We start from the raw sequence: 21,025 nt of genomic DNA, 5'->3' as shown, positions 1-21,025 counted from the left end.
GGAGAGGGTGGGGAGGAAAGCGTGAGGAGTGGCAGAGGCTTCAAACTGGTCAGACGACTTTGGGGACCTGGTCACAGGAGCCAAGAAAGAGAGGAGAGGACAGGTGGAAAGAACAGGCTGGAGGCTGGACAGTGGACGGATTCAGGGCTGTGGCATGAAGCTGCTGCCACGCTGGAGAACGGTGCTGCCTGTGGGCCCTCCAGCCTGGCCGTGGACATGGCAGTTCAGAAGTAGGTGGACCCCTAGGGTACTGGGGCTGGGGCAGCCCAGAGGCGAGCGGAGTGGGGACCTCAGGCCCAGCCTCCACCATCTGAGGAGCCTGAGTTCCTCTGCACCCCTCCACATCTCCCCTCCGCCATCCCTCAGGCACTAGGGCCAGCCTGGGCTGCCAGGAGGGGAAACAGGCTGGGCACAGGACTGACTTCCTGGGCTGTGCGACAAGAAGTCACACAGGACCCGGTGCTTAGAAAGGCCCCATGCTCAGTCTAAGTCTCTACTGTCGCTACCTTGAAATTCTGAATACTTTCAGAACAAGGGCCCCACATTCTCATTTTATGCTCGGTCCCACAAATTATGTAGCTGGTCCCACAAATTATGTAGGCTGGGAGGGGACACAGGACACTGGCCAGGCCAGGCCAACTTAGGCAGCTGTCAGCAGGGCCCATCTGTTGCCTGCTGCAGGGACCCAGGGCAGTTCCGACCAACCTGAATTTGAGGATTGCTTTTCTAAAACCTTGCTCCCTGGGTGGCTTTGCTCAAATCACATCGACTACATCTGTTTCCTCAGCTGTCAAAGGGGCTAATGCCACCCAGCGCCCGCGGTTACTTATGGCAATGTGTATATTACATATTGCTCGGCAACAAGAATGGTTATGATGATGATGATAATGATTAACTTGTTATTAATAAATGCAGAAGGGCCTCGTCCAGGGCATTACATAATAAGTGCCATTTCCACTCCCTTTCTTCCCACCTCGCCCAGGGCTTGGCAAACTTCCAAGGCTGTCTGTCCCCTCCTCACGCCCTCGACTCTGGTCCTCTCTTGGAAAACAAGGACAGGTCCCGTGCCCAGGCTCGGGTGCAGGCAGGGAAGGGCGCGCTCGGGAGGCAGAAGCGGCAGAGGCCCGGTGGCCTTTACCACTGTGGCCAAAGTTAATACGTTACCTCTGCCCGGGCCCCCCTTTCGCAACCCGGGGCAGGAGCCCTGGTTACAGATTTACCCCGAGCAGTGTCTGATATGTGGAGTAAAGTCCTCCCCGGCTTTTGTAAACTCATCCCCTCTTCTCCTCAGGAACTGCTCAAACCTGTGCCCCAAAGATGAGGGCCCAGGCGGACGCCGAGGGCCGGACTCAGGTGCGGGGGGATGGGTGGGACCTGGGGGGGCAGGGCCGGTGGGGGCTGGAGGGCCTGTGCCTCGGGGAGGCCAGAGACAAATGTTCTGATGAACTCGATAAGACAGCGATGTCCCCAGCTGAGTGTGGCAGCTGGGGGATGGGGGGTGGTGGGGGGAAGGAGCCTTCAGCTTTGGGACAGGCTAATTCCAGCTTGGGAGCCAGTAGGACCCAAACTCTCTGCCAGGGACACCCCAGGGATCTCCAGGGGCAGCAGTGGGACTGGATCGGGCTTGTCTGCAGTCTCGAGCCCTCTCGTCCCCTCTCCTAGTGCTCTTAGGTATTCCGACTTACAGGTCCATTCCCCTGGCTAATGCCCAGGTCCTGAGGGCTCTAGAAGCCAACACAATGGGCTCATACCTCCAGGCAACAGTGTGAGGTGGGAGGCAGGTGTGTCCAAGCCAAGTGACAACTGGGTGGATGGGCTGTGGGGGAGGGTGGGGACCCGACTCTGAGTTGCTGACAGGCCACTCGGGCTACCTGATTGATTCTGGGCCAGAATGGATTTTGCCTGTTCCTATCACTCCACCCTGAGCTACTTTTCTCTGCTGCCTGCAGCATGAGTACACCAGGGACCCCCCACCGTCCCTGCCCATGGAGCCCAAGTTTGACATGCTGTACAAGATTGAGGACGTGCCACCTTGGTACCTGTGCATCCTGCTGGGCTTCCAGGTGGGCTCCCCCCAGGCTCTCCCTGCCCTCCCTCCGCACACTCCCCAGGGATCCCGGCCCCTCCCTGGCCGATGAGGTTATCTTGGGTAACAGGAAGGGAAACCGAAGGTCAGCACAGTGACTGTCATGAAGCAGGGGTGGGGAAGAGGCTCGATGGGGCCTAAGAGAGGATTAACCCCCTGGGAGTGTGTGACACCTGCCAGGTAGGGTGTTGGTGACAGGGAGAAGGGCCCACCACACAGAAGCCACAGGAATAACTTGGGAGGAGATTCCTGACTCCAGACTGGTGAGCGGTAGCTCTCTGGGAGTCCTTTGTGGGGAGTCAGTCCTGGGTGGGCACATTGCCAAGGGTGGCGTGGGTTCAGGCCCACTGAGGCTGGCATGAGGACTCCAGGGTGCCGCGGTTTCCCGTGAGCTCTGCTGGCCCGCCTCAGGCCCCGCACGCTCCACCCCCAGCACTACCTGACGTGCTTCAGCGGCACCATCGCCGTGCCCTTCCTCCTGGCCGAGGCGCTGTGCGTGGGCCGCGACCAGCACATGGTCAGTCAGCTCATCGGCACCATCTTCACGTGCGTGGGCATCACCACGCTCATCCAGACCACGCTGGGCATCCGGTGAGCACCCCTGCCCCCACTGTGATGCACATGGCCGGAGCAGGTGTCGCTCAGAGGACTCCGATGCCCCAAAAAGCGGCTGTCTGCTCCCGCCTGCTGCCCCTGCCCCCAGGCCAGCCTTAGAGCTAGGCAGTGCGGCTCCTGCCCTGGCACCTTGGCTGACGCGAGCCGTGCCCTGGTGCGCCTCAAGGACAAGGAGTCTGACGGTTTAAGGGGATGCCTAAGCCCCACTCTGAATACTCAGGACCACCTCCTTCCCTGCCCCAACGGCTGGCCCCGAGCTGGCTCCTCCCGCCTGTGTGGGCCTCTTCAGTGGCCCACCCTCCCAGGGGCCCCGCCCCCACGTGCACAGCCCTGGGCCCGGGTGGGAAAGCACCGAGTGGGGCGGGAGTGAGGGGAGGTTGTGAGTGGAGCTCAGACGCAAGAGCTGAGCCGCCTGGCCATGCATGTGGGCCGTCCTCACAGTGCGGGAGCTGGCCTTGCCAAGGGAAGGGGGGACTGTTTTGAGCTGGGGGCTCCATTTGTTTTCTTTCTTGGGCTCCTAAAATGTTGGAGACATTCCTGCCTGGGCCTTCAACAACTTCCCTCTGCCCTTACCCTTGTCCCTCTCTGTGCCCCTCTTCCCCCATCTTCCTGTGCCTATAACCCTACTCCCCATTCCTCCCATCCCACCCCAACTCATCCCTGCTGCTCTGTGCCTCTCTGCCAGGCTCCCGCTGTTCCAGGCCAGTGCCTTTGCATTTCTGGTTCCAGCCAAAGCCATCCTGGCCCTGGACAGATGGAAATGTCCCCCGGAAGGTGGGCACGTTTCTGGGGTCTGCCCTGGAGAAAAGGGGAGGCCCAGGGGCCTGGAGGTCTGGGCAACTGTCCCTGGTCCAGACACCAGGGTCAGTCATGGGAGCATCTTCTTTCCTTCTCCGTCTCTGTTCCCTGTGTGTGTGTTCCTGACTGTCCCCAGAGGAGATCTATGGGAACTGGAGTCTGCCCCTGAACACCTCTCATATCTGGCATCCACGGATACGGGAGGTGGGTTTGCATGGGAAGGTAGACGGGTCCTACAGAGGGGGTTGGATGGGAGGATCACTGCTGAGTTGGGGGATTCAAGGAGGGGACCGAGGAGCTTTTGTCCTGCTAACAGTCAGGTCATAGTGACTTACAGCTGATACTTGCCCTTCCAGGTTCAGGGTGCAATCATGGTGTCCAGCACGGTGGAAGTGGTGATCGGACTGATGGGGCTGCCTGGGGCCCTGCTCAGCTACATTGGGCCTCTCACGGTCACCCCCACTGTCTCCCTTATTGGCCTCTCTGTCTTCCAAGCTGCTGGCGACCGAGCTGGCTCCCACTGGGGCATCTCAGCTTGGTGAGCAGGCACCAGGCCTGATCCCTGCCCAGCCCCAGTCCCCCCCCTTCATGTCCTGCCCCCTTAGTCCTGGCTCCTGGCCCCAGCCTGGCCTACCGTCCACCTCCTCTTTGTGCCTCTGCCCCTAGCACCATTCTCCTGATCGTCCTCTTCTCCCAGTACCTGCGCAACCTCACCTTCCTGCTGCCTGTCTACCGCTGGGGCAAGGGCTTCACTCTCTTCCGCATCCAGATCTTCAAGATGTTTCCTGTGAGGAGCTGGCAGGCGGCTGGGGCTGGGACTAAGGCTGGGACTAGGCTAGAGGTTGGGCCTGTGCCCAGGGCCAAAGTAAGGACAAGGGCAGGAATAGCATTGGAGCTAGAGCCAGAGCAGAGATGAGGTCCCAGCCAAAGGCTGGAGCAGGTGCTGGGACTGGGCTCTGAGTCACTGTTGGGGGAAAGGCTGCGGCTGAGATTGTGGCTAGGGCTGAAGTTGGAACAGGTTAGCCTGGACTGAGACCTCCAGTGCCTTCAGTGTACCCCTCGCCCACCCTGCTTCAGATTGTGCTGGCCATCATGACCGTGTGGCTGCTCTGCTACATCCTGACCCTGACGGACGTGCTGCCCACAGACCCGAAGGCCTATGGCTTCCAGGCCCGAACTGATGCCCGTGGGGACATCATGGCTACTTCACCCTGGATCCGCATCCCTTACCCCTGTGAGCAACACCACTTGGGTCCCTTGGGCTCCGACTGACATTACCTGTGAGACAGGTTCCTGGTGACCCCAGTCCAGCTGATGTCAACTAGCATTAGCTGCACATTTATAGTGTGCCAAGCAGAGTGACGATTTACTCAGGCAAAACTTCACTCCAGCTCCATGACCCTGAGTGGCCCAAATAAGCTCCCGCAACTGTACGGCTCCCTTCCCAGCTCCAGATGCCCAGCTTTCCCCTCTCGCCCTCAAGCACTGCCCAGTCCATTCCCGCCCACCACAGTCTCCCCCGGACCCAGGTCAGTGGGGCCTGCCCACCGTGACTGCTGCTGCTGTCCTGGGAATGTTCAGTGCCACACTGGCGGGCATCATCGAGTCCATCGGAGATTACTACGCGTGTGCCCGCCTGGCCGGTGCGCCACCCCCTCCAGTACATGCTATCAACAGGTACGCCCACCTGCCTTCCTCAATATCTGCTCCTTTCAGGGGCCACTCAGGAAGCAAATGTAGGAACGAGGTTGAGTCCTGGAGATGTAGACTTGGGCACGTCACTAACACTCCACAGACCTCAGTTTCCTTGCTTGTGCAATGGGGGTGCTCTCATCACTCTCTGTGATTTTTGGGAGTACTTGAGGGGATAATGCAGTCTAGAGGAACCAGTCAGCGACAACTTTCCATGCGCCCAGCTCTCACTGTGCATTCTCTTTGCAATCTGCTAACCACTCAGTGAGACAGGTACCATTATTTATCCCCATTTTACAGATGAGGAAATTGAAGTCCAGAATTGCCCAGAAGAGTAAGTGCCAGGGCACTGGGATTAGTGCTCAAACCTGGGCTCCTGGCTTCCAGATCTACCTTAGCCTGAGTGTGGGTACTAAAGACTGATAGCTGCAGCGCGCACAGGCCGAGAGGGCAGGCAGCCCGCCAGGGTGATGTGAGGACTCAGGCTGGTGCAGAGACTGGACCAAGCCCCCCACTCGCCCTTTCCTTACAGGGGCATCTTCACCGAAGGCGTCTGCTGCATTATCGCGGGGTTACTGGGCACAGGCAATGGATCCACCTCGTCCAGTCCTAACATTGGCGTCCTGGGGATTACCAAGGTGTCGCGACAGGCCAGAGGAGCACAAAGTCCCGCCCTCATTCCGTGTGCCCGCCCCAGACTTGCCCTCACTTTGGTCCCACGTCGTCTTTGATAGGCCTTCCCCCTGCGTCAAGAACCAGCCAGTTTATGCCTAGCTTTTATAACAGGCCCCGCCCCTGGAACTAACCCCGCCCCAGCCCCGCCCCCAGGTCTAGCTCCGCCTCTGGGTCCCTGGCAGGTGGGCAGCCGGCGCGTGGTGCAGTACGGTGCGGGCATCATGCTCATCCTGGGCACCATCGGCAAGTTCACGGCCCTCTTCGCTTCGCTCCCTGACCCCGTCCTGGGTGGCATGTTCTGCACCCTCTTCGGTGAGTGCCTGGCATGGGCCTGGGCGTGGGGCCCGGGCGTAGCGCTGGTGGCCAAGTAGTGGGACCCACCAGCTGCATGGCGTCTCCAGCGGTTCTCCTGTGCCCTTAGGCATGATTACTGCTGTGGGGCTGTCCAACCTGCAGTTCGTGGACATGAACTCCTCCCGTAACCTCTTCGTGCTCGGATTTTCCATGTTCTTCGGCCTTACGCTGCCCAATTACCTGGAGTCCAACCCTGGCGCCATCAACACAGGTGCTTCCCGCTGTCTGTCTACTGTCTGCAAGGTTGGGGTGGGCCCAAAACTTCGAGCACACCCCTTCCCTCAACACTCCACGCCACAAATCCTACTCAACTCCAGATGTTAATCAAGAGCTGAGAGGCTAATTAGCATTTGTCTTTTACTAAGACACTTTCTGTGGACAGATATTGAGCTTCACCTGTGCTCATTTAATTTCCTAAGCAGGCTGGGCACCCGGTGGCTCATGCCTATAATCCTAGCACTCTGGGAGGCTGAGGCCAGAGGATCGCTTGAGCTCAGGAGTTCGAGACCAGCCTGAGCAAGAGTGAGACCCCATCTCTACTTAAAAAAATAGAAAGAAATTAGCTGGACAACTAATATATATATAGAAAAAATTAGCAGGGCATGGTGGCGCATGCCCGTAGTCCAAGCTTTTCGGGAGGCTGAGGCAGGAGGATTGCTTGAGCCCAGGAGTTTGAAGGTGCTGTGAGCTAGGCTGATGCCATGGCACTCTAGCCCGGGCAACAGGGCTTTGTCTCAAACAAATAAACAAAACTTTTGGAGCAGCTCCATGAGACAGATATTATCATCTCCATTTTATAAGTGAGGAACATGAGGCTCCATCCGAGAGATTAAGTGATTTTCCCCAATTCAACAACTAGCAACTATTAATAGCAGAACTGGGATTTGAACCCATATATATAGGAAAAACAGGTACGGACAGGTTTAAAAGTCAGAGGTTTGTACCTGTCCTTGTCATGACTGCTCAAGGACGTCAGTAGGCTGCACAAGTGGGAAGTCCCTGAGATCTGCAATCCAGATGACACCCATTGGCCCTTGGCCTCTTCCACAGGCGTTCCTGAAGTGGATCAGATTCTGACCGTGCTGCTGACCACGGAGATGTTTGTGGGCGGGTGCCTTGCTTTTATACTCGACAACACAGTGCCAGGTACGGTTGGGACCTGTGGGGGGGAATGCAGAACTAGGCTGGACTCATATGCACTCCAACAAATGGTCCCTGAGCCAGAGCTGTGACCAGGTCCAATGCCATGCAGGCCCTACAGGGAGCGTCAGGAACAGATGGGCTGGTGGAGTGCCTGCCGGCTGGAAGGAGAAATCAAGGCACAGACATGTCTTATAGGTCTCGAGGTCTAGAAGACGGTGGGGGTAGGAGAGTCATTTCTGGGTTCTGTGAGTCCTTTCCTCTCCCTTTCTTGACAGCCACTGGGCCAAAGTGTATCTGCTTTCTTAGAGTAGGACAGATGGAAATGCAGCATCAGTTTGTTGGCAAAATCCACTCCAAATGCCAGCAGCCTGCCACTGATGGCTGCTAGCAGAGCCCCTAACATTTCCCTTTGGTACAGTGCTTTTTGCAAGGATTATAGAGGGTACTTTGTGGGGACCCTGAGAATCCTACTAGCCCAATACATACATAAAAACATACAGGGTGCCCAGTAAATATATTAAAAAATAAATGTCACCAGGTGCTCTAATAATAAACATAGTTAACATTTACTGAATACCTACTATAGGTAAAGTAGAGCTAAGTGTCTCCCTTCATCCTCAAAAACTATGACCATAAAGTCAGAGTCACAAAATTAAAACACTGCAAATCTGGGATTTTTAATAATCTCCACCTGATGCAGCCAATGGCCTATGTCCCAGTCACTGCACTACACTCTGCTGTCAGGGGACCTGGGCTGGAGAACTGCGAAAGGTTCTATGGAGACAGGGGTTAATGACTGCATCAGTACAGGCACGTGAAGGATTGGAGTAGCAAGATGATGGCCCTCCATATCCACTGACCACCCTGAACATAGCCACACGTCCTGCCAGCCTCTCTCTGATGATCCAAGTGTTCGTATTCATAGAGCACAGGAGTCAGAGGCTGTCTGTGCACAGCTGGTGGGTTTGAGGGAGCAGGAAAGAGCCAGAGTTTCCCAGGATTTTAGACAGAAAACAGATGAGGGAGCTCTTCATAGCAGCTGTCCCTTGAATAGATGGGTATCTGACCATAGTACTCACCCCTCCCCATTTAGAGGAGCTAGGGTGGGGGCTGGAGCAGCCTGTCCTGTGGTCCTGGGACAGTGGTGTCAGCCTTAAGGCCTAGGGAACGTCGGGAGAGGGAGAGCATCTGAGTGGGCATCTGAACATCGAGAGGATTGTGATTTGGTTAGCTAAGCTACCCAGATGTAGTTAACAGCCTCAGAACTGCCTGAGTCCCTCACACCCTCATCTTTCAACCCAAGTGAACATCAGCAACCATCCCCATCAGGGATCATTAATTGTGTTATGCCATGTACTCTTCAACACTCCTTCAATATGCACGGATGAGGAACACAAAGCGGAGAGTGGTTATCACTTGGCTAGGGTCACACAACCTGGATTCAAACCCAGGTCTGGCTGGCTCAGAACCCAGTCCTTTTTTTTTTGAGACAGTCTCACTTTGTTGCCCAGGCTAGAGTGAGTGCCATGGCGTCAGCCTAGCTCACAGCAACCTCAAACTCCTGGGCTCAAGCAATCCTACTGCCTCAGCCTCCTGAGTAGCTGGGACTACAGGCATGCGCCACCATGCCCGGCTAATTTTTTCTATATATATATTAGTTGGCCAATTAATTTCTTTCTATTTATAGTAGAGATGGGGTCTCACTCTTGCTCAGGCTGGTTTTGAACTTCTCACCTCGAGCTATTTGCCTGCCTTGGCCTCCCAGAGTGCTAGAATTATAGGCATGAGCCACTGCGCCCGGCCAGAACCCAGTCCTTAACCATGGAACAAAAGCCTTTTCCAGCCTTTAACTTGCTGGAAAACTTTGTATTTGCTTTGTCTTTACCTATGCACAGCCCAACCTTAGAGGGCAGTCAATTTAGTTTAGCAAATGCTGGTGGAACTTACCAGTTTGGCCCTGAATTAAGACACTGAGATGTGCAAAAAATGTGTAAGTCAGTTTGTTTTCAGGAGCTCCTTGCACAAAATAGGAAGTAAAATTGGGCTTAAATAAGCAATGAAGTCAATGAGGGTGGGTTGGAGTCTCCTGGAGGGCTTCCTGGATGAGGGAGACTGGATGGAGCCTAGAAGAAAGGAGGGGATTTGGAGCAGCAGAGAAGGCACTGCGCGTAGGCATGTAGAAGGTAGGCTGACCAGCCTGTGAGAGGGCAGGAGGGTGATCAGACACCAGGACCATAGTCCTATGCCACACTTATGGCTCTTCCCTCTCCAAAGCTCTACACAGCTTTCACACAGCCAGGACTACTTAAACAGTACCTTCTCCAGGTAGCCTTTCCTGAGGACCTTCGCCTTTCCTCAGTGTCCTCTCTTCTGAGACTTTGGGATGCACTTGATTTGCACTACTCATGGGGTTGTTCTCAGCCTAGGCTGCCAGCAAGTGGAAATCTCATTCCTTCTGACAGGCTTATAATGTTTCAATCCCAACCCCAGCACTCTTGTGAAAACCAGAGAGCTCATGTGCCCCTCTCCCACCTAAGGAAGAATTCCCCTAGTTGTAAAAAGTCTTTGGTGTATCCCTATACCCATCAAAGATTTTACCTAGCTTTTCATTGTGAGGTCTGTATTATAAAAACAAGAGTCTATTTTCCAAATGTAAGAATCATAATACCAAATATTAGTACTAACTTATAGTGTTTCAAAATATAGCCTCCTATCCTGAGAACACAATCTGGGAGCAATTTGGTCCCATTGGCCCAGTGCACATTAGCCCTATACTCAACAGGTATAGGTTGGTAATTAACCTTTCTGACTCTTCATCTTAAAATTTTGTGGTCCCAGGGGAATGTTTTGAAGAAACAAGATAATGAAATTCAAGCACTTAACAGAGCCTGGCACACTGTAGTTACAAAATAAATACTAATAATTATAACTGGTATCCTTTAGAGTTCCTAGAGCTCTGGCCAAGTTGGAAGCTCAGAAACCATGGATTAAACAACTCTTAGGACCAGACAATATTTAAGACGGACACTTGATTCCAGAAGTCTGCATTAGAATTGCATTATGGAAAAGGGAGGTGGCAGAGGGTTGCAGACTCTGGTAAATGCGGACTCTGGTAAACGCACAATCTTTTGAGCGACAGATCGCTCAACACTGTTCTCTTCCAGGGAGCCCAGAGGAACGAGGTCTGATACAGTGGAAAGCTGGGGCCCATGCCAACAGTGAGACGTCTACCAGTCTCAAGAGCTATGACTTCCCCTTTGGGATGGGCATGGTAAAAAGGATTGGCTTTCTGAAATACATTCCTATCTGCCCAGTCTTCAAAGGATTTTCTTCAAGGTCTAAAGATCAGTTTCCAGTTCCAGAAGACACTCCAGAAAATATAGAAACTGTGTCTACATACACCAAGGTCTGAAAAATTACTTCCAGGAAAGGTAGGATGTGTCTATGGCTTTTGTGGGAGGGCTGAATAATCAAAACACTCTTCTGCTTTAACCAAACTACTCAGTTTCCATTTCTGTGACCTGTTTGAAGGTCTTTAAGGGGAAAGTGGACTGGGTAAAAAGTCAATATATAGATTTTGGGTGGAATTCCTTCGACATTTTATAATAAGAAAATAACTTCCCAACTGATGCAGACCACTAAGAGGTTGCAAGTATGCTGAAATATCGATCCCTTCTGCCTTTCAGATACCTGGGCAGAATCTGGGCCAACTGGAGTTCACAAGCTAGTAACTCCATCCATGTGCAGCCTCATTATTATACTCTAATATGTTAAACAAATATCAGTTTGATATTTGACATGGAAAAGATTGAGAAATACTGACATAGCACAAAAACAGGAAAAAGCCTCTCATACACACTGCCTTGTTTCAATAGTGGTCATAAAATTAAAACCCTATAAAACAGGATGACTTCAATTACCCTAAACCTATGCCTGCACAGACCCTGATGAAGTGGTCATTTGTCCCTAAAGCTTCATTATGTGTGTGCAGCTGATGCTCTGAAACCTTCCATCTCTACCTGTAGATGCCCGGCTCTCTAGTTAAACACTAAAGTGGTTTCAATGTGCATGTTCCCTCAGACATACAAGAAGAGTTTCAAAAAAGAGAGGTTAGTTTAGATGATTCCTTAATAGTAAAAATAAAAGCAACTTAAATAGGACTTTCTATGTGCTAGGGACTCTCTTAAGTTCATAATGTATGTTAACTAATCATACAACCCAGAGACAGATATTGTCATTATTGTCATTTTAAAGATGTGGAAACTAAGGCACAGAAAGGTTAAGTGACTTGTCCATATCACAGGATTCACATCCAGGAAGCCTGTCTCAAGTCTTTGCTCTCATGATTAGGTAACAGTGCCTAATTCAAGTTTATAATCGCCAATTAACTGTATTATAATTGGGCAGTACATAGAAATGAACTCATCTGCCCCTGTCTGAGCTCAGAGAACAAGGATTTGTAAGCCTCATATAGATGACAGCTTGCTGTGCCACTTGTGGTACTGAGCTGCTGAAGAACAGAGGAGACTGGTTGTTTCACGGCTCTAAAAAGAACAAGAGTCAAGTATGACTGTCTCTGCCTCAGAGCTTCTTTAAAAACCCATCTATTTATTAGTTTGTTAAGTGGATATTAAAAAACACTGGGGCACAGGTGCTCACACCAAAGGACACCATCCCCCACCTCCAGAAGAATGTGACCCAGAATTGACTACATGACCTTTTAGTCTTCTTCAACACAACACTCAAGAAAAGCTCTTGTCAAGGGCAGAAACCAATGGAGTTATACTAGAGTAAGGTCCCCATCATACTGCAGCCATAATATTTCTTACATGGCTCTCTCTGATTGAGCTGACATTGCAGCCTGCAGTAATAAAAAGCAAGGATGGGCAATGAAGTTTATTTTACTGCTGTATTTTGGACAGATTCTTGCACAGCAATATACTTGCTACTATAGAATCTAACAGAGCCTGATCTCTTAGCACATCTTTTTTTTTTTTTTTTGAGACAGAATCTCATTTTGTTCCCGGGGCTAGAGTGTCATGGCATCAGCCTAGCTCACAGCAACTTCAAACTCCTGGGCTCAAGCAACCCTCCTGCCTTAGCCTCCCGAGTAGCTGGGACTACAGGCATGCGCCACCATGCCTGGCTAATTTTTTCTATATATTTTCAGTTGGTCAATTAATTTCTATTTTTAGTAGAGACGGAGTCTTGCTCTTGCTCAGGCTGGTTTCGAACTTCTGACCTTGAGCAATCCACCTGCCTCGGCCTCCCATAGTGCTAGGATTACAGGCGTGAGCCACCGCGCCCGGCCCTCTTAGCACATCTTGCCAGCAAGGCTGTCCTGAGGTACTGGGCCCACACAAAAGTATCATCACTGAAGAGTCTGCACTCCAGTACCAATAAACACAACCATCAACTCAGTTCTACTATTATTTATTTTTTTAAATATTTTTGAAAAAATATAATTTTTTTACAATATTTTCAACTTAAACACTATTCACACTGAACACGTATGGCAGCTTAACCTACCCAAATATGAAGTTTAAGAAGCCAAAACTCTTCTAGCTTTGTTAAAAAAAAAGTTGTGCTGCAGACTATTGTTGTGATGGTTAACAAAGCAAGGAAAAGCACCACTCAAATGATAATGTTACAATGCCTTTGTTCAATTAGATTATGGGCTGGTGTTGGTCATATGCCTGTGGATAGCACTGGCATAGCTATGATACAGTGAATCCTTAGAAGATGCAATTCTCAAATCACCTACTTCCACAGATGTAACACATGAGCAGAATTCAGTATTTCTAACATGATAACATACCAGAAAAACTAGGACTAGCTCTCATCTGATCACACTACCTTTTAATCTCAGTTATCAAAGACATACTTGTCATCTATAACAAATTACCTCAAATTAACTAATAGACCTTCTTCAGAAAAAGGAAATCCTTTTTGATGGGGACAAATGCAAATTTGGGTCTGAATTGAGAAATCTGTCTAACAATTAGAACTTAATTTAAATTTACTTATTAACAAGTGTGAGTTAACCCTAAGGGACTAGTTTAGCCTCAAAGAAGACAATTTAATAAGATTTAGAGGTCATTTAATTTGGTGCTTTTTCACAACTTGACTGGTGCTTCTTTCCTCGCTGTCTTTACATCAAGCCATGGGCCAATTCTATTTTCAGTAAACGTTTGACAGCTTTTTACTTAATAACAGTCTCAGCACTTTTATTAAGCATGCAAGACTAACAAAAACTTTGGCAATGCATAAGTGTAACACAGTGACAAGAGAGAGCTTTTACAATTAAGTCTTCTAATACTGCCTTCACAGTGTGGAAATTGTGCTACATCCACCAAAAGAGGGCCCCATCTACTCAAATATTTTAGTACTTCACCCCAGGAACAAACTCCTTTGCATTTGGATTCAGATTGCTCTTCACCTGTAAAATAAGTACATAAAAAAGCAAGTTCATTAACAGATGGCTTCAGATACTCAGAAGAGTTCAACCTAGATCCTCATGCAAAAATATCTTCCCAAAAATACAAAGCAAAAGAACTCAGTTGTAAAATTACCCTTAACCCCCAAAAATCTATAGTAGAAAAAGGAAGAACCAGACATAAACTATATATACCCTTATCAAATTACATCAAATCTCTAAAGAAAAAGTAAGAATTAAGTTTGCTTAAGTGTAACCAGAAACCCAGTTCCCATAAATTAAAGGAATAGCACACCATTAACCATGAAATTCTGTTATTCTGTGACACCTGACTTTCTTTAAACATTCTCACTCCATGCAAACTTGTTAAACAAGTATTGAAATTATGGTTAAAGTAACTGGGGAATTGTTCTTGCTCTGTTGCCCAGGCTAGAGTGCCGTGGCGTCAGCCTAGCTCACAGCAACCTCAAACTCCTAGGTTCAAGCAATCCTCCTGCCTCAGCCTCCCAGGTAGCTTGGACTATAGGCATGCACCTCCATGCCTGGCTAATGTTTTTCCTATATATTTTTAGTTGTCTAGCTAATTTCTATTTTTAGTAGAGATGGGGGGGGGTCTTGCTCTTGCTCAGGCTAGTCTCGAACTCCTGACCTCGAGTGATCCTCCCACCTCGGCCTCCCAGAGTGCTAGGATTACAGGGGTGAGCCACCAGGCCCAGCCTTTTCTATATATTTTTAGTTGTCCAGCTAATTTCTATTTTTAGTAGAGACAGGGTCTCACTCTTGCTCAGGCTGGGAAACTGGGGAATTGTTGATGGATTAATTTTACTTTATGATCCTCACTGAAAACATGGAGTTAATCTTTCTACAACTGCTGTCTTCTAATTCCCACAGGAAGCAAGGTTTATAACAGGAAAAGAAAACTACATGGGGAGCCCGAAGACCTAAGTCTGAAATGTCAACTCTGCCCCTAACTTCCTATGTAAACTTGGATGAGCCACCCTCTCTGGGATTCCATTTTTGCATCAGTTAAAAAAAAGAGAGGATTGAGCCAATGTCTCTAACAGCTTTAGAGACTTGTACCATATTATTCTATGTCTTTAAATCTTTACTTCCCTAAGTGCACTTGTCAGCATATAGGAAGAATAGCTGGAAATTTTCCTCTATCACATTTTGGATTGCAATTTGATAAAGACAAAAATAAATCAGGACAGATTCCAGGGCCCGAAATGTAAGCATGTTGGCAGGCATTTACATTGAATTTGACCTCTACATCACCTACTTCAAGACCTATGCATAATATTAAACAACATATTGGAGCAATAATTTTAGTTTCATAATTTATACACAGCAATTTCCTTAGACAGGATATATTTTCCCTTTCCCCAAGGGAAATATATCTACACTTTAAAAGTGTTAAGTTTAAAAAAATAAAAAAGGTAGTGTTCTTAAACACACAATCTTTTGGCAGCTACAGAAGAATAAAACAGGCTGGGTGCCTGAATGAATCAGGCATGTAAACAGGCATGAGCCTGTAATCCTAGCTCTCTGGGAGGCCGATGTGGGCAGATGGCTCAAGGTCAGGAGTTCGAAACCAGCCTGAACAAGAGCAAGACCGAAAAAATAGAAACAAATTAATTGGCCAACTAAAAATATATAAAGAAAAAATTAGCCAGGCGTGGTAGCGCATGCCTGTAGTCCCAGCTACTCGTGAGGGAGAAGGATCGCTTGAGGGAGAAGGATCTAGCCCCGGCAACAGAGTGAGACTTTGTCTCAAAAAAAAGAAGAATGAAACAAAGTAATCTCAAACAGACTGAGTACAACAAATCAGAATCTGTACCAGATTAAAGTTCTAAATTATCCCCAGCAAATGTCTTTACTCATCGGGGTAACCAGGATTATTTGTGGTGTGATTCATATAGCTAAAAGCAAGCATATATCCTTCCTGTTCACCATGTCTGAAATAAAGAAAAAGAAAAAAAAAAAGGCAAGCATAACCCCACAGACTATTCAGATCATACATATGCTCAGTTGGGTTACCATCATTCACTGCACTGCAACAAAGGTTACACCACAATGTAAACTTCAGTGCTCTCTACACTGTTCTTTAGAAGAATGCTTTCCAAATGTCTGACTCTCGCAGGCTGGCTGTGTAATAAGGCCTCTGGAAAAGAAAACTACATGGGGAGACAGACGATCTAAGCCTGAAATGCCAACTCTGCCCCTATGTAAACCTGGATAAGCCACCCTTCTCTGGGATTCCATTTTTGCATCAGTTGAGAGAGAGAGAGAGAGAGAGAGAGAGAGAGAGAGATAGGCCAAAGTCTCTAACAGCCTTAGAGACTTGTACCAGTATTATTCAAATAGCTGAAAATCTTCCCCTACCCCATTTTAGATAAATGTGCCTAGAAAGTTGATTCTCCAGATCTGGGATGCAGCTGAGAAACAGAGACTTGTTTTTAATGCTTCATAGGTAATATGATGTACAGATTAGGAAACCACTGCACAGTTACCAGAATACAATTACAAAAATACTTTAGAGTTCAGTGGGTAAATTCCAGATATCTTTATTTTGAGACAGGGTCTTACTCTGTCACCCCGGCTGGAGTGCAGTGGGGTCATCATAGCTCACTGCAACCTCAAATTTCAGGGTTCAAGTGATCTTCCTGCCTCAGTCTCCTGAGTAGCTGGCATTACAGGTGCACAAAACTATACCCAGCTTATATTTTTATTTTTTGTATAGATGTGGGTCTCACTATTAATCAGGCTGGTCTCTAACTCCTGACCTCAAATCCTTGGCCTCCTAGAATGCTAGGATTACAGCAGTGAGCCACCATGCCTGGTCCCAGAGAACTATTAATTGTAGAAACAACTACAGACTATAAACATGGACAGAAAGACTAACATTTAGACTTAAAAATTTGTGTGACTTGAGAAAATTATTTTATCTTAATTTTAATGAAGGACTCTAGTGCTAATATTTAGTTATTACAATTCCTGAAAAAACTTTTTACTGTAAATACATCATCAGTGATGACACACCGAGAAATGCAAATCCAGGATAGTGTCCCTTTTCTCCTAAGAGCCTTACTAAATCATAGTTCCAAACAAACTGGCTACCTCAACAAAAAGCCTGAGTCAGGGAGGGGTAAAAACCTACCTAACAGGTACAATGAACACTATTTGGGTGATGGGCACATTAATAACCCTGACTTAAGCATTAAAAAGCTATCCATGTAACAAAAACATTTGTACCCCTCTTAATATTTTTTTTCTTTTTTTTTTCTGTGTTTTTTTTTTTTTTTTTCTCCCTCTTAATATTTTGAAGGGAAAAAATACGTGAGTCAGGAAAAGACCTCCAAAATTTTACCTTCCATATATAGGTAAAAAACATGCAAAATATATTTCACCAAATGTTTAGGATTAAGATTAAAGAGCAAAACTTCCCCACAAAGCTACTTTTGTATAGGCAAGTAACATGGTAATATCGTAGGTTTTTAAAAATTCATTAAGACATTTAAGTATCTTAGGGCAACACCACTAAAAACAGTGGCAAGAAGTATGATAGTGGTCTAAGACTAGTTGCATAGTATTGCCAGAAGTCACTCCATGTCTTAAGTGAGACTGGAATACCTCTGCTTCCACTGTAAGCAGCAGCATAATTTGTGAAGGGGGAAGAGATGCAGAACTCTTCTTAAACTGATGGTAGCTGACTTTTCCACTTATGGGAAAGATATGCTAGGTTTTAAAAAGATGAAAAAGTAACTTTTTACCACAAGATCTTCCAGAGAAGAGCCATCAGTGATAACAAGGTCATTAAACTGGTCTTGGATTTGGTCCATAGTTTGTGGGAGATCTCGAGCTGGAATAAACCACTCATGTTCTTCTTCCTCTTCCAGCATTTCCTGGAAACAGCGTTCAATAAATTCTTCTTCCCATAACTCCTCTTCTATCTAGATTTATAAAAAATAAAGGATAATTTGTAGCACACTTGGTAAGATATCACTAGGAATGGCTTAAAGTATCTTAAACTAAGCTATTTAAAAACACAATGTCATACTTTCTCCTCTGTTTCTGTGCTGAGAAAAAAGCGCTTATCATAAAAGACCTGGGAAGATTTGTTTAGCAGAATTTTTTTTTTTTTCCGAGACAGAGTCTCACTATGTTGCCTGGGCTAGAGTGCCATAGCGTCAGCCTAGCTCACAGCAACCTCAAACTCCTGGGCTCAAGCAATCCTCCTGCTTCAGCCTCCCGAGTAGCTAGGACTACAGGCATGCACCACCATGCCCGGCTAATTTTTTCTATATATTTTTAGTTTTCCAATTAATTTCCTTTATAAGGATTATAGGCGTGAGCCACCGCGCCCAGCCTGAATATTTATTTTTTACCATTGAGGGTGGCAGGGAAGAAGTAACAAAGGAATGCTCTCTTTGAGGAATATATACAATTAATTACCTGTAATACTTTAAAACTACACAAACCCTAATCTAACCCAAAAATGACTAAAAGAAAACCTCTAGGTGAGTAAAGTTAGAGAATGGGTAATTAACAAAAACAAAAAAACCCCAAAATACCACCCAAATGATGCTCACTGAAATAAGACTAAACTGTTTTAGTCATAAACATCCATCATTGGATATGGAGAAGTCAAACAGGCTACTGATTACCAAAGCTATCATCAGGGGAGGCATTAGAAAAAAGATGGGAACAAATGCCAGACATATGGGAATAAAGGCAACATTTATCGATGCATGACAGTTGATGGTTCTCTGAAGAGCAGTATCAGATTTTTCAGGCTGATCAGACTGAGGACCTTAGATGAAAAACAGCATAACTCTGCAGCTTAGCATCTGTGTCTACCTGCTCCTGATTCCTTAATTCTCTTGACTTTCACTGTAACACAGCAATCTGATTGGTGTAAGGCAGCGGTCCCTAACCTTTTTGGTACCAGGGACTGGTTTCATGGAAGACCATTTTTCCATGGACTTGGGGGGGGGTGTTGTGAGTAGTGGGGAGGTGGTGCGCAGCCCAGATGGTGATGCGCATCCTATTTCCTAACATGCCACAGACTGGTACCAGGCAGCAGCCCAGGGTTGGGAACTGCAGGTATAAGGCAGTGGTTTCCAAATTTCATTGCTCATCTGGAACCATCTGAGAACTTTTAAAAAACAATTCACCAAGGTCCACCCTAGTTCTCTTGAATCAGAGTCTCCAGGTGAGACCTTGAAACAAGCCCTCCAAGTTATTTCAGTAAGCAGCTAAGCCTCGCAGTAAGCCGCAGCCAAATAAAGTCGTACTGGTGGCACGTAAATCCAGATGTCATATAAAGGATCAGATGACAATACATTTCAGGGACAAGTACAATCATTATTTGTGGGCTGTCATGGGCTACAAAAAAAAGAACATGTTTGTACACAAAACTGACCTGTCTGTTGAATTCTTCTTCATTTTCCATCCACATATACTCTGCAAATGGATTGTCATCTTCATGAGAATGACCGTTAATAATCACATCTTCATTGATGATGCTTGGGCTAGTACTGCTGCGACTTGGATCTTTCATGGTTGGCGTCAGTTGTGGTTTTTAACCTTAAAAGAACAATACAGCTAATTTACTAATTCTTTCAGTTTTTAGTGAACATCTATTATTACCAATCATGGTTAGGTGTAAGAAGCACATGACATTTTAAGGGTACATGATAAATTAGGCAACTGGAAAGTTTTCTTTTCCAAGTGACTTTTTTTGAGTTTTAATTATTTTTTATTTTAGCATATTATGGGGGTACAAATGTTTAGGTTACGTATATTGCCTTGGCCCCCCCCCCCCAATGATTTTAATGTTTAAGAAATGGCTGAGGAGTCTACGGCCATACCACCCTGAACTTGTCTGGTCTCGGAAGCTAAGCAGGGTCGGGCCTGGTTAGTACTTGGATGGGACAAATAGCGGAGGACAGCCTTCATCCAATGTTTTCTGATAACAGTAAATGAAGTTAATCTATGGAACCTCCAAACCATCCAATTTATTTTATATTAGGTATCCTATGCTTTATAAAACAAGCATGGTCTGGAAGACTTAGTCATTAAATAAAAAGATGAAAAGCAAATCCCACTTTTAAAAACTGAATTCAAAAAGTCCAGAGATTGAAAGTGAAAACAAACTTTTAGTAACATCTTAGTTTCTTAGTCTGAAGCTATAGCTCTGGATCTCCTCTTCAGAGCCCATTCTCTATTTGCTTTCTCTGGGTTCATGTCAAGGTCCTCCATAATTGGATTTCCCCCACTGTACAATGAGCTTCAGCCATCTAATCTCCTTTTATTTACGTAATAGAAGTATCAAATACAGTAGGTCTGGTTTCTTATGCCACTCACTAGCTGATAACATGATCTAACCTAATTTATATATTACAGCCTAAAAATCTGAAGAATGAGGTTTCATATTCAACAATATTCTACCAATTCATTAAGTCTGAAATTGCTAAAAATAGGTTTATATAAAACAAGTCACCTGTACATAAACCCAAGCAGTACTGACTTGTGCCAAAGAACAGCCTGCTTACTTTGAAGTCATCATAATCAAGTGAAATACCAAAACTAAAATCCCCTACTATAAATATTTTTTTCCCTTGGGATAAGTTTCAGGGGAGAGATAGCTCTGTGTGTGTTTTGCTTGGCCCTTTAGTTTTATGGACTCATCATTCCTGAATACTAATGATAATAGCATCATGGTGGTGAAAATTTTAATTAAGAGGTTCTCAACTAAAAACTACTGGGAACTTTTGCCCTAGTCGTTGTCTGTATGTATGTGTATGAAAGAGAGGTAGAGACAGACTCAGAGTTATGTGGTAGGTTGTCAGCAGAAAGAAAATGTGGGCCCAGGTGCAGCGGTTTACGCCTGTAATCCTAGAACTCTGGGATGTCAAGGCAGGAGTTCTGCTTGAGGCCAGGAGCTCAAGACCAGCCTGAGGAGGGAGATCCCATCTCTACAAAAGATAGGAAAATTAGATAGGCATGGTGGTGCATGCCTCTAGTCCTAGCTACTCAGGAGGCTGAGGCAGGGGGATCCCAGGAGTTTGAGGTTGCAGTGAGCTATGCCACTGCACTCTAGCCTGTGTGACAGAGCAAGACCATGTCTAAAAAGAAAGAAAGGAAGCCGGGCTTGGTGGCTCACGCCTGTGATCCTAGCACTCTGGGAGGCCAAGGTGGCAGGCGGATTGCTGGAGGTCAGGAGT

The 21,025-nt window shown here is 47.2% G+C and overlaps 2 protein-coding genes across 4 annotated transcripts in view; one reads left to right on the top strand and one right to left on the bottom strand.

The window, feature by feature from the left end:
• The first annotated feature begins 1,234 nt into the window (after nt 1–1,234).
• On the top strand, nt 1,235–15,122 carry SLC23A1 (solute carrier family 23 member 1). 3 transcript variants are annotated; one of them, XM_012749019.3, is made up of 15 exons: nt 1,235–1,353; nt 1,950–2,063; nt 2,520–2,677; nt 3,387–3,475; nt 3,636–3,703; nt 3,856–4,037; nt 4,166–4,286; nt 4,577–4,733; nt 5,029–5,176; nt 5,724–5,829; nt 6,049–6,178; nt 6,288–6,431; nt 7,271–7,366; nt 10,528–10,794; nt 14,691–15,122. In XM_012749019.3, exons 1-14 carry the CDS (start codon nt 1,318–1,320, stop codon nt 10,773–10,775), a joined length of 1,797 nt encoding a protein of 598 aa, XP_012604473.2. In that variant the 5' UTR covers nt 1,235–1,317; the 3' UTR covers nt 10,776–10,794; nt 14,691–15,122. The 3 variants fall into 3 exon arrangements, with proteins under 3 accessions (XP_012604473.2, XP_012604474.2, XP_012604478.2); XM_012749020.3 differs by lacking the exon at nt 14,691–15,122 and adding an exon at nt 11,050–11,268; XM_012749024.3 differs by lacking the exon at nt 3,636–3,703 and having other exon boundaries at nt 3,995–4,037.
• Nucleotides 12,781–21,025, bottom strand: part of PAIP2 (poly(A) binding protein interacting protein 2) — a 25,748-nt gene continuing 17,503 nt past the window's right edge. Inside the window, exons 2-4 of the mRNA XM_012749035.3 lie at nt 19,222–19,385; nt 17,570–17,749; nt 12,781–13,802 (exon numbers count right to left, since the gene is read on the bottom strand). Of these exons, the coding sequence (XP_012604489.1) occupies nt 13,746–13,802; nt 17,570–17,749; nt 19,222–19,359 (375 nt within the window). The 5' untranslated portion in view covers nt 19,360–19,385 and the 3' untranslated portion in view covers nt 12,781–13,745. The remainder of the gene's footprint in view (nt 13,803–17,569; nt 17,750–19,221; nt 19,386–21,025) is intronic.

Source organism: Microcebus murinus, chromosome 21 (genome assembly GCF_040939455.1).
Source record: "Microcebus murinus isolate Inina chromosome 21, M.murinus_Inina_mat1.0, whole genome shotgun sequence".
Taxonomy (NCBI): domain Eukaryota; kingdom Metazoa; phylum Chordata; class Mammalia; order Primates; family Cheirogaleidae; genus Microcebus; species Microcebus murinus.
This window is presented reverse-complemented; position numbering and strand designations above follow the sequence as displayed.

Excerpts from the sequence above, each read along its gene's own strand:
- SLC23A1 (XM_012749019.3), top strand. The coding sequence starts at position 1,318 with ATGAGGGCCCAGGCGGACGCCGAGGGCCGGACTCAG. Across the intron at positions 4,287-4,576 it reads AGATCTTCAAGATGTTTCCT|ATTGTGCTGGCCATCATGAC; the intron begins GTGAGGAGCTGG and ends ACCCTGCTTCAG. Across the intron at positions 7,367-10,527 it reads ACTCGACAACACAGTGCCAG|GGAGCCCAGAGGAACGAGGT; the intron begins GTACGGTTGGGA and ends GTTCTCTTCCAG.